A 12,856-nucleotide genomic window follows, 5' to 3' on the forward strand; every position below is an offset into this window, starting at 1 on the left:
GGGGATCTGCGTGGGGAGTTTCCGCTTCTTGAGAAATTAAAGAGTAATATCACTACCGTATTTTCATGACCATAAGGCGCACCGTACTAAAAGGCGCACTCTCAGTTATGTGTGCCATTTCTGTATTTAACACACACATAAGGCGCACCGGACTATAGGGCGCGTTTTTTATATACAGGTACATGTCCTCTACTACCTTTAAATAGCTCTACTGCGTATTTAAAAATACAGCGGGGGCAAAACTGAGTATGACTGTGCTTTATTTATGTATTTATTACAAAGTATTAATCAAACCTGCGTGCTGGCCATGAGACAGACACATCGCAGATGACACAGCGCTGTGGTCACTCCTAAATTAACTTAAAATCCTGAAACCTGCCGACGGAATATGTTCGCTTTTATTGCCGGTATCCTGGTGCCTGCAGCTAAAATTATTTAGATGAAAAACACCTGCCAGCCACCGCGTGAACCCAGAGGCTGCCCAGCCTAGAGGCTGCTGATGAAAGGATTTCTACTGTCGGTGCACCGCTGGTATGTGGGGGTCTGAGCGCCTCCGACAGAAATAGATAATCTGGATGAACTGACTGCAATTATTAAGTTTTCAGGTGGACTTTCTCACTTAAAAACATATTAAAACTACTTTATTCCCACTGATCACAGCAAATATAGCTGCAAGATTTTGATTATTTAGATGAAAAAACACCTGCCAGCCACCGCGGTGAAGAGGAGGAGACCCGGCCCAGAGGCTGCTGTTGAATTAAGTTTTCAGGTAGAAAAATAGAGCGGGAGCAAAACTGAGTATGATTGTGCTTTATTCATGTATTTATTACAAAGTATTAATCAACCCCATCAAAGTCATCATCCTCTGTTTCTGAATTAAACAGCTGCGCTAAATCAGACATGCCAATTTCCCTTCTTCGCTGTCAGAGTCACTTTCCGTACAGCGCGGCTCCTCAGAAATAATGCCGGCTTTTGCAAAAGCTTGAACAACAGAGCCAGCAGACACGTTAGTCCAAGGATCTACAATCCATCCGCAAACGGTGGCGTAACTCGCCCGGCGCTCCCTTCCACTTATCCTGAAACTGTGGTCTCCGTCTGTCATCCATCGCTCCCACGCCGCTCGCAGCCTTACTTTGAACGGCCGCTTCACACCGATGTCGAGCGGTTGAAGTTCCTTTGTCAGACCCCCGGGATAACGGCGAGCACAGCGTTCATTTGATTCACCTTTTTTTTCACATCGGCTGTGAGATGGGCACAGCCACGCTTTCATCATCTCCTCATCCATCCAGCCTTTTTCATTTAATATCATGTGTCATCAGAGCGCTGTGTCTGTCTCGCTGTCAGCTCCCGGATCAGCTTCTCTGATTGGTTGATGCGGCGCGTCCAGCAGCAAAACTTCAATTTTTCCATCTCGAGCAGCAGCAGCGCGTTGGCGGTGCGTCAGATGCTTAAACGCTCCCGACGTGCTGCACCTGCTGCTCAAAACGCGCTGCGGGACCTTTTGCTGCACCTATACGCGCGTCAACCATTGACTTTGCATGTAAACTCGCTGCTTCTGCTGCACCTGCTGGGTCCGGTTCACACCGATGTCAAGCGGTTGAACAGCGAGCACAGCGTTAATTTGTTTCCCCATGTTTTTCACATCAGCTGTGAGATGGGCACGCATGGAGTTACATATTAACAGCGATGGTGAGGAGTGGAAAAAAAACACCTGGTCTCCTTACATTCAGCCACTCTTTCATCATCTCCTCAATGAGGTGGTCTCAAAAGTCGCAGTTACAACACACATAGGGCGCACCGCACCATAGGGCGCACCGCACATTTTGAGGGGAAAAAAAGACGTTTAAGTGCGCCTTATAGTCGTGAAAATACGGTACTTTGGTATTCTGAAAAAACCTTGTCTCAAAACTTCCTAAATAACGGAGTCGAATAAATCGACGTGGCATGGCTGCCTACCATGATTTCCACGTATATCAATCCACTTGGTGCGCTCCATCACTTGTGACCTCTTCAGGACGTTGTGGTAGGCTTGCCATTCCACCTCGTGTTGAAGCGAACCCACCTTACTCTCTGTTTTAGCATCTGTCAGATCTCCTGAATGAACACAGAGTCCTCTGTTAGACCGTACCGTTAGGACCTGTTACAAGAAATCCCTAAAACTTTACCTGTTGCGAGGACTAGAGCTGGTTTGATCACCTCAATGGTGTCGGTGCAGAACTTCTCAAAATCTGGAATACGTCTTGGGTCGTGAAATCGGCTGATGTGGATGTCCGACACCTTGAATTGGACACAGGATAAAAAGCAATATAAAAAAAACCCTATTAGGAGAAAGGGTGTAAAGCGCCTTATTCACGTTCATATTTTGTTTAATTAAAGCCAGAAATAACAGAATATTCAGGGTTTATACAGGAATGAGTAACTCTTATTTAATGCTTTTTAATGAATTTTAACGACATCAACAAGTACTCATGAATCTCATATATACACAGCAAAATCTTTTGTCATCTTTATCGTCGACAGGCCGCAGCCATGTCCCAAATTCCTCGTTTTCCCGCCGGTTTTGTGGAAATTTTCCCCATTCTCTAGCTTTTTCTCCGCCTCAAGCTTCTTTCCCGAACATACAGCTTTACGATCAACTGGAAGCAGTTTCATGCAAATATATCGCAATATATCTGCCGAAATTGTTTATATTAAAAAAAAATGTATTTAATAAGGCATTTTAAATGCCTTGATAATCACATTTAATGAGTTTTAATGTCAATTAAGGCCTTAATTTAAAAAATAACAATTTAATGACTTTTAATGAGCTGCAGAGACCCTGATATTTCTCTGAGATTTCATTCCATCCATCTGTTAAGGGAAAGTTCTGTGTTTACATCTTGAAGCTTTCTCTCTCCGTTTTTCTTTTACTGAAAAATAAATCACTCAGGACAAACTCTTTAAATAACACTTCATTGCATCTATTTATTAAATAACCAGGAGACATTACGACAGATTTTGATAGAAATTGTAATCTTACTCAGATCAGAGTTGCTTTGAGTAACGGAAGGCAGCTGCTTACCAATGGGGCTCACTTCTCATGAAACGGCCCGATAAACAGTTAGAGAAGCATTTTATATAACTCCTGTCTGCCACATTATTACATTTTACATCATACAGAAGAGGAGACATGGCTCCAGCCTTATCAAAATATTACACTCCATTCTTAGCTGAAGGACACCGCTCTCATTCCATTCCCAACTTTTCTCCACTTACAGAATGAAGATAATAACTGTATATCCAGACAGAGGGACTGTCCTAATTAGATAAACTACTGGGGAAACATTAGTTCTGACACACAACAGGCAGGTGAGTTTTGGGGTATAATAAACTCACAGATCATCAATGCTAATTATTCTAACACATCCACCCATCCATCCATTTTCCGTCCCTGTTTCTGTAGGAAATGAAGAGCCTTTTTCAGAATTTCTAACCAATAAATCGCTGTAAGCTCTGGAGGAGCTGCAGAGGTCCGATGCTCAGGTAGTAATAGACATGTATTTGTCAATTACTCCAAAAATCTGGACCTCATGGGAAAACAGCAGAAAGAAAGTGATTTTAAGTGATTTGTTGAACTAATGAGAACAGTATTGAAGTTGGCCTAATCATAACATTAAACACACCATATCTATGGAAGCACTGAGGTAAAGGCTTCAGTTAAACTGGGTTAACTTTCCACCAGGATCAATGCAATGGTAAGAATAATGTGTTTTTAGCTCAGTTAAACCAAATCCATATTTATACTAAATAATTGAAGGCTTGTTTAGACTATATCCTGAGCAGATGTAATGGTTACAAAAATAAAAAAAGACTAAAAGCGATAGCCCACCTGTACAAACCAGAATATATTGTTTAAGTCGTCGCCAGGAAATGGTGGAGTGTTCCCTTTAGATCCATCTCCATCAGCCGGGTGCCGAATGCTGCGTTTAGGGTGCCAGGCCGTGTCATAGCTATCCAGCACCCAGGAGGTGATGCATGCCAGGGCCAGTCCGAGGACAACCAGCGCACCGAACAGCTTCAGCATCCTCCTGCAGTGGCGACAAAAGGGGGGGCTAGCTGCCGCCGTCTGTCCCGGACAGGAAAAAAAAGGCTAGCTACTGGCGGAAACAGCTGAGGACGCGAATCACACTAACATTCATATGACACACCAGCTAGCTACATGGCTAAAAGCTAAGGCTCACACCGTTTATGTCGCTGCCATCGCGGCCACTGGAGATGCATTGAGGTGCGGGGTTTATTCACAGCTCCGCGCGCGATGCCTTCAGGGACATACGGGAGGTACGTCGGAGGTTTAGCCAGCTGTTAGCTGCCTACCAGCTTCCTACAGCCGGTTGGAGGAGAAACGACCCCCCCACCAGGCGAAAAGACATTACAAGACAAACAGGAGCTCCCACTCTGACATTAATTTCAGTGTTACTAAAACGGCTACTATCTTTAAAAATCCATGAATTTGTTGTTTAAAAAAAATAAGAAATTGTGTACTTTATGCAGGAACCAATTTTTCACAGTTTGAAAAAACAACGACGAAATATGGATTAAGTTAATACACATATTAACCATTATCAAACAAGTGTTGGGATAATTATCATTGATGATGCGTGAGTTAATTAAACCTTAATTAACACAAAGTATTTCTAGCCAACGATTTTGGCTAGAAAAAATAAATAAATAAATAAATATATATATATATATATATATATATATATATATATATATATATATATATATATATATATATATATATATATATATATATATATATATATATATAGTGAGGGAGAGAGATTTTTTTTGAAAGACCAGTCTGATATTTACTAAATTAATTAGGGATGCACGATATAATCGGCCCCTTATCAGTATCGGCCTTAAAACTGAATATCGGACATCGGCCACCCCACCGATATTCAACCCGATATTTGATCAGCTTCTGAGTTTCTAAAGTCTAAAAAAAATAAATAAATACTACTTCTTCTTCTTCCTCAAAAACTTCTTTTTTACAGACTTAAAAACTTAAAATATTGACACATTAAAATATCACAATATCTTCCTATGCTGATATATTGCCATTTGAAAACACCATATCAATCTCTTTTACTAATGAAATATTGCTATATGTCATCGTTATGCTACGAAATCCCCCGAAAATTCACGAAATGTTGCCATATTTTTATATGTTGATATATTGACGCGGTATCGATCTATTTTACTAACAAAATCTGACAAGAATTTGCAAAATATCACGAGAGTTTGTAACAGAACGATGAAATTTCACAAGATTTTGAAAGTAAAATAGATCCATACCGCGTTTTTAAAAATCTATTTGATATCAGCATATGAAAATTTATTTGAGTATATTATTTTTCAAAGTGTCAGAAATGGATAACAAAACTGCTATTTTCAATGACTACTTATTTTTGTCCAGCTTTAACATCAGTATCGGTATCGGTTATCGGCTACATGAGTTTTAAAATATCGGCATATCGGATATCGGCCAAAATCCCAATATCGTTCATCCCTAAAATTAATTTTTGCATTTTTGATTAAATGCAGAAAATCTGAACCCTCCTACTCCACTCCACTTTCCAGCTAATGGAAAGTCTTTCAACAAGGCAATGGCTGTTATATGTAAATGTTAATCTAATTAAAGTTTAGACACACAGTTAAGAGGAATTACAAACACAAGCTTTGTAGGCTCAATAACCATCAAACCGTTTCTAATTTCCCTGTGAGATGTTTTTATAAGATCCATATAGTTCATACAAACAAGTATTTAGATGTCTTAGACTTAGACAACTTTTATTGTTGCTGAAAATTCGTTTTGAACAGCTTTCATGACATTTCCATTTCTCAAAGTGCAGCAGTGATCAAATATAAACAGTATGGGAGAAAAACATGGTGCAAAAAAAACGCACTGATAAGGAAGTTCAGAGCATTAATATATATGGTGGGATGATGCAGTGTTTTGGTTTGGTGTTATCAGTGTGATGCAAAGTCTGTGACTTGATTTAGAGTTTTCTGAACAGTTCAGCCGTCTGATGGCGGTGCGGAAGAAGCTGTTTCGGAATCTGCTGGACCTGCATCAAATCCCAGAAGGCAGCAGGGAGAACAGTCCATGGAGGGGCTCGGGATGAAATGTCTTTTATGGAGGGAAGAGGAGCCCTGATGATCCTCTCTGCTGTTCTCACCACTCTTCTCACCTTCTTCCAGTCTGAGGCGCAGCCTCCACAGCACACAGTGAGACAGCTGGTCAGAACGCTCTCTATGGTGCTTCTGTAGAAGGCGGTGAGGATGGGTGGGGGCAGGTGGGCTGCCATCACTGATGTGCTAGTATGGGGGGGTAAGGGTACCTTTAAGCACTATCTTTCAAAAAAGAAAACATAATTTGGTCAAAGAGTATTATGGGTTTCTCCAGGGCAGCCTCTTTTCCACGGTCCTGCTTCTGGTATTCAAAGACAGGGCATACTTGTGATGTTCGGTTTGGGAAACTTTACCTTTCTTTTAGAATTGGTTCGATTAATATTTTCAGACCATAATCCTCTGTGACTTAGCAAAGTGAGAAGTGTCAAGGATAAGATGCCTCTGACTCAAAGGCATTGGTTATCTATAAAAAACAAAGAAACCCCAATGATTATACTGTTGAGTTGGAGTCGACCTTTTCTTCAACAACTTTTTGAGCAGTGTTCACCTTTGACATCAACTTCAGATGGCTTTGAATGTTTTTCTTGTTTCCTTTGTTAACATTGATGCTGCCCATCCAACAAACCTTATGTGGAATTTCCTTTTGTGTCCAGATCATCAGAGTTTTGGTACAGTCCAACAAAACCTCTTTTTCCCCCCTTTTTCAGCAAATGTGGTCACAGGTGCATGCAGCTGATTTGGAGGTGGCCTTGTAGCTCTAAAAATACAGGATTGGAGAAAATGAGAAGCTCTGAAGAAGTCCCTAAGTGAATATGAATAAGCTCCACTTAGGTTGATTGTTTTTGCAAATAGATGGACAAACCACCTGCTACCTGGAGTGTCCTCGTAGTCCGACCCTAATGGACTCATTATAAATATACCTGCACAATTTAGTGCTTGGATGTCAATTACAGAACAGTATTGAAAGAATAATTGATAACGCTGACTGAGATGTTAGAAATATGGTTGTTGAAGTCTCCCTTTATGCTTTCGACATCCCTTGAAGTGCTGATTTATCCACTGGCTGAAAAATAGAAATAATGTTGCAAGGAAGTACAATTAGAAATATATTATCATTCAGCTATAGGAAGTGGCCAATAATAAACCTGCAATAATTAGATAAGCAGCCCCCCCTTAGCAAAAAGTAGTATACTTGAAGTAAATTCTATTAAGAAAAGTTAAGTTTAAGTTTAGAAAGTATAACCAACAATGTACTTTCAGTGTACTTGAAGTATTACTAAAGTAATACTTCTTCGAACTAAATTGGGACATTTTTTAGTTTACAAAAGTATACTTAAAGTATACTTTAGTAAACAATAAAGTAAACAATAGTATAGTCAAGTACACTTGACTATACTATTGTTAAGTATATGAAATATAGTTTAGAATAAGTAAACTCTATAAGTGCACTGCCTGATTTTAAGTATAAAATTAGTGCACTTTAAGTATACTTGAATAAACTACTTTTTGCTAAGGGAGAGCTAAATCCACCACTCAGGTGAAGGAATCTGCCACAAGCTTTGGTCATATGTGACCAAAATTGATACTGCTTGGCTGACATGCAAAATGCTGGACACACTGAAAACCTGCCCCACAGTTTAACATGGTGGTGGCTGCATCATGCTGTGCAACTGCTTTCCTTCAACACTGTCAGATGGAGGAACGACTGAAACTTAATTTTTAGATAATATCTGTCGCTGGAGACTGTACACTTTTCAGATTTTTGTTTTCAAAAGGTTTTGAAACCACATTTAATTTGCATTTAATATTTTTTATATGCACTTCTTGGTGTTTGACTAATATACACAGGAAGCCAGCTTTGGTCAGTGTGAGGGGCTTTACTTCCTGCCACTGAACTGTACACATGTAGACCCATTGTTGGCAGTGACTACTATTACTGATTATAATATTTAAAAAAATTATATCTCCCATCATATCTTGAGTTATACAGATTACAGTCATGTTTGTACATTTTCAACGTGCTGTAAAAATAAATAAATAAATAAGAGAATTTCGACTCTTAAACTGAAGGTGTGCAGTCCAATGCTGACTGGCTCCCTCTAGTGGTGGGCGTTGGAAACTAACCATTAAATAGATACAAAGAATTTAGTAAAATAATTCGTTTTCTTTTGATTTTTTTAACATAAAACATACGTCTTTAAAAGTATGATAATCTAAAAACAGATTTAAACATGGTCTATTGCGCGTGCGTGGGACGGGTGACTGTGGGCGCGCTTTAAATGTCTGCCAAGCGCGCGACCGAGCTGTTGCGAGGGGCGATCAGATCGGCCCCGCGCGCAGCAAACCGGATGACCACCGTGGAGCTGTCACGTCACGGATCCGCAACGAGATGCTGTGGTGACAAGCAGAAGAGGGAACGACACGACCCCCTTTTCTCCCCCAGACGACCATCTCCTCCTCTCCGGTTCTTCATCTGACGCATCCTCCCTCCTCTCCCTATGGACGGGGCGCACGTCATGGCATTCCTCTCCACGTCGTCCCCGCCGCTTCAAAAGCTTGAGGATATTTTGTAACCACACCCGGCTCTTCTTCGGATCAAACACTGCCTGAGGTAAGGTCCTTCCACCTCTCTGCTGTTATTCCCGGTCTGCTTCTCTGTTAAAGGCCGCTCATCAGCCTTTACGCGCAGGATGTCTCCTCCGCGGCGCCACGCCGGGCATTACAGCCTCATCATCGCTGTAGGCTGGATGAGTTTGCGTGGCCTGTGGACGCGCCTGTGTAAATCTGCTGTGGCAACCAGACTCGCTGTGCAACAGCTCCTCATAATAAAGCAGAGCGGATCTTTGCAGAGAATATTTCCACGCAGCGGGATGAGAAATGGCGCTTTGCTTCCACGGCTGGTCATTAAATACAAACCCAAACCACTAAAATAGTCATTTTACTCACTGTTGGTAAATCAATCGGTGTGTTAGAGGCTGTTTAGATGCCCTTTAAGCGCAGGTTTAGGTCTGACCCTCCAGAGCCGGCCCAAGGTGCTGGGAGGCCTGAGGGCAAATCCCCCCCCACCCTCAAATTTAAAAGAACCAGTCAGACTTTCCTACAAACAATCAAACCATATTAAACAATTATGTAGAAGTAAATAAGATATATGTGTTTATATGATATTATTGTTTTCAATCACTTATCGGTATTAAAAACATAACCTGGTCATTTTTGTAGATCTGAATTACTGAACTTTTTACCTTATGAAATAAGAGACAGGAAGATTATTCAACATGTGCACCAGAGAAAAAGCCAACAGCACATTATTTATGATTCAACATTGCTATTAGTTTTGCTCTGATATTCATTAGTCAAATTTTAAAACTGCCCAAAATTAAATGATGTCCGTATGTAAGGTAGTAAAAAGATGCTCTAAGCTGTTTTAAAGGGTAGAAAGGGTTTTATTTTCAGTTATCAATGCAGGTAACATGTTTTTGATAGCAGTAAATGAGTAAAAAAGGTTTTTTTCAATATCTGTATTTTTATTTTTATTTTTATTTTGGTCGATTGCTATTTTCCACTTCAAGAAAAAAACCTGATCATGAAGCATAAAGCAAACTACCAAAAAGTTTCAGGTTGAAGCGAAGATTATTTTACCCAGTTATATATTATAACACATTTAACAGAAAGAAAACTTAGCAATACTTTTGTAATTTTGCCCATTTTGCATGATACATTTTATAAACAGCAAAATAAGCATATAAAAAAAAACATCGTTATTGAACTTTCTATTAAGTGATTAATTAATTATTCCAATTAACTCTATGCAGTTCAAATACACCTTTTTTTTAATTTTATACTTATTTTGACTGATCTGAAACTACTGGATACTTATGCTTCAATCTAAGTAGATGGCGATCAACTTGCCTCATATTGTTTTGGTAGATCCTGCTGAGCATCAGCTGAAAGTTTGGGTGAGAAAAACTCAACCATTCTGGACTTTTGCAAATATCAGTGATTTTCCATGCAGGAAATTTGCAAGCTACTCATTGCATTTCCCTCTGGAGGTCTTTAAAAAAAAATCCAGGCATTGTTATAAAGTGCGAGCTAAAGCTTGGATTTTAAAATATCTCCTTACAACAGAACCTCTGTTTTCTGTTTAATCACTTCCAAATAACTCCCAAGGACACATGCCTCTAGTGACAGTGCTCATAAAATTTTTGTTTTCTTCATACATGTTCATGCTTATTCCAGCTTTCTTCTAATGTCCACATAAGCGACTCTGTCTGCTGCGGTAACGGACGGCTGAACATGAGTTTTCCAAACTCTCCTCTGATGATAAACTGTAATTCCGTTTCTTCTCCTTGCAGCGGTAAATATTTTTCAACCTGTTTACTGATGCACAACCTGCAGACTGGAGGGTTGCATGAGGGCTCTCTACAGACATAAAGCTGTCACCTTGAACACAAAGGTTAAAATAAAAACATCATATTTCTATTTAGCCATAGGCTGTGCTACTGTACAGGGTGTACCACCTTCTAAACCAATGACTGCCGGAGATGGACACCAGAACCCGCCCCTCAGACACTGCATAGATTGAATGAATACAGCTAATATATTTATACACGAGTAGCTACAGTATGGGAATGAAATAAAAATATATTAACCAGTTAGGGTTTAAAAGGTTATCACTGTCATCGTCTTTTTTTATTTGCTTCAACTTTGTTTCCCACCGTTGACCCCATCACAGCACAGAGGTCATTAGAGTGAAACTGAGGCTCACACCCGTTCTGCTAATCCCCTTTGCAAATAAAGTGCAACTTGAAAATGTTTTCTTCAAATATGTGAAACCCTTAAAAAAAAAGCTCCATCATAATGTTGCACAGCGATCGCCTGGATTTTCTGTTTGTGCTGTGATACAGGCTGAGTGAACAGATGTTGTATTATTCATTTTTTTCTTTCAGTTTCCTTTAAAGAAACTTGGCATCTGATAAACTCCTGCTTTAGTATCTAGTTGTGTTTTTTTTAGTTTTTTGTTACTGTCAGTTAGAAATGGAAAACATGAACTAATAGTATCTCTAGGCAAACAGTCATGTACTTTTTTCTTTGCATGACCGTTGAGCTAAACATGAATGTATGATTGATAGCTATGTTCCTTACAATAAAGACCTTATTTTTGACCTCAAAACTCAATTTTTTTCGTAGCACTTTCTCATCTCACTGGTCAAAAAAAGATGACATTGGATCTTAAACTCTATTTTTTTTTTATTCATTATCGATCTTGTCAACTCCCATATAGAATATACCAAAATAATGATTTCTAATTGATATATTTAGAGAGAAATCATGATTGGACTATAAAGAGATTTTAAAGCTACGATTTTTACCCCCCTTTTTTATGGTGCGTTCCATTTGCAATGTTTAGGTTCCAGTTTTCTGCTGATATTCCTCGTTTTTTATATACCGTATTTTCACGACTATAAGGCGCACTTAAACGTCTTTTTTTTCCCTCAAAATGTGCGGTGCGCCCTATGTGTGTTGTAACTGCGACTTTTGAGACCACCTCATTGAGGAGATGATGAAAGAGTGGCTGAATGTAAGGAGACCAGGTGTTTTTTTTCCACTCATCACCATCGCTGTTAATATGTGACTCCATGCGTGCCCATCTCACAGCTGATGTGAAAAACATGGGGAAACAAATTAACGCTGTGCTCGCTGTTCAACCGCTCGACATCGGTGTGAACCGGACCCAGCAGGTGCAGCAGAAGCAGCGAGTTTACATGCAAAGTCAATGGTTGACGCGCGTATAGGTGCAGCAAAAGGTCCCGCAGCGCGTTTTGGTGCAGCACGTCGGGAGCGTTTAAGCATCTGATGCACCGCCAACGCGCTGCTGCTGCTCGAGATGGAAAAATTGAAGTTTTGCTGCTGGACGCGCCGCATCAACCAATCAGAGAAGCTGATCCGGGAGCTGACAGCGAGACAGACACAGCGCTCTGATGACACATGATATTAAATGAAAAAGGCTGGATGGATGAGGAGATGATGAAAGCGTGGCTGAGGGAGGTGTATGTGAGGAGACCAGGTGGTTTTTTCCACGCATCACCATCGCTGCGTGCCCATCTCACAGCCGATGTGAAAAAAAGATTAATCAAATGAACGCTGTGCTCGCCGTTATCCCGGGGGGTCTGACAAAGGAACTTCAACCGCTCGACATCGGTGTGAAGCGGCCGTTCAAAGTAAGGCTGCGAGCGGCGTGGGAGCGGTGGATGACAGACGGAGACCACAGTTTCAGGATAAGTGGAAGGCAGCGCCGGGCAAGTTACGCCACCGTTTGCGGATGGATTGCAGATGCTTGGACTAACGTGTCTGCTGGCTCTGTTGTTCAAGCTTTTGCAAAAGCCGGCATTATTTCTGAGGAGCCGCGCTGCAAGGAAAGTGACTCTGACAGCGAAGAAGGGAAATTGGCATGTCTGATTTAGCGTAGCTGTTTAATTCAGAAACAGAGTAGGATGACTTTGATGGGTTTGATTAATACTTTGTAATAAATACATTAATAAAGCACAATCATACTCAGTTTTGCTCCCGCTCTATTTTTCTACCTGAAAACTTAATTCAACAGCAGCCTCTGGGCCGGGTCTCCTCCTCTTCACCGCGGTGGCTGGCAGGTGTTTTTCATCTAAATAATCTAAATCTTGCA

General features: G+C 40.5%; 2 protein-coding genes across 4 annotated transcripts in view; one reads left to right on the plus strand and one right to left on the minus strand.

Annotated features, from left to right (window-relative positions):
• Positions 1-4,384, minus strand: part of tmem62 (transmembrane protein 62) — a 13,787-nt gene extending 9,403 nt beyond the window's left edge. Inside the window, exons 1-4 of one of the 2 annotated variants that reach the window (XM_038293390.1) lie at positions 4,223-4,384; positions 3,869-4,067; positions 2,166-2,277; positions 1,957-2,094 (exon numbers count right to left, since the gene is read on the minus strand). In XM_038293390.1, coding sequence (XP_038149318.1) covers positions 1,957-2,094; positions 2,166-2,277; positions 3,869-4,067; positions 4,223-4,260 — 487 coding nt within the window. In that variant the 5' untranslated portion in view covers positions 4,261-4,384. Of the gene's footprint in view, positions 1-1,956; positions 2,095-2,165; positions 2,278-3,868; positions 4,106-4,222 lie in introns of both variants that reach the window. The other variant, XM_038293391.1, reaches the window with a different exon arrangement.
• Positions 4,385-8,479: 4,095 nt separating this feature from the next.
• Positions 8,480-12,856, plus strand: part of ttbk2a (tau tubulin kinase 2a) — a 34,028-nt gene continuing 29,651 nt past the window's right edge. For both annotated transcript variants that reach the window (XM_038293385.1, XM_038293386.1), the window contains exon 1: positions 8,480-8,788. The gene's annotated coding sequence lies outside the window, so the exon portion shown is untranslated. The remainder of the gene's footprint in view (positions 8,789-12,856) is intronic.

The sequence above is a fragment of the Cyprinodon tularosa genome, unplaced genomic scaffold (genome assembly GCF_016077235.1).
Source record: "Cyprinodon tularosa strain WSP-4 unplaced genomic scaffold, ASM1607723v1 ctg325, whole genome shotgun sequence".
Classification (NCBI taxonomy): Eukaryota; Metazoa; Chordata; class Actinopteri; order Cyprinodontiformes; family Cyprinodontidae; genus Cyprinodon; species Cyprinodon tularosa.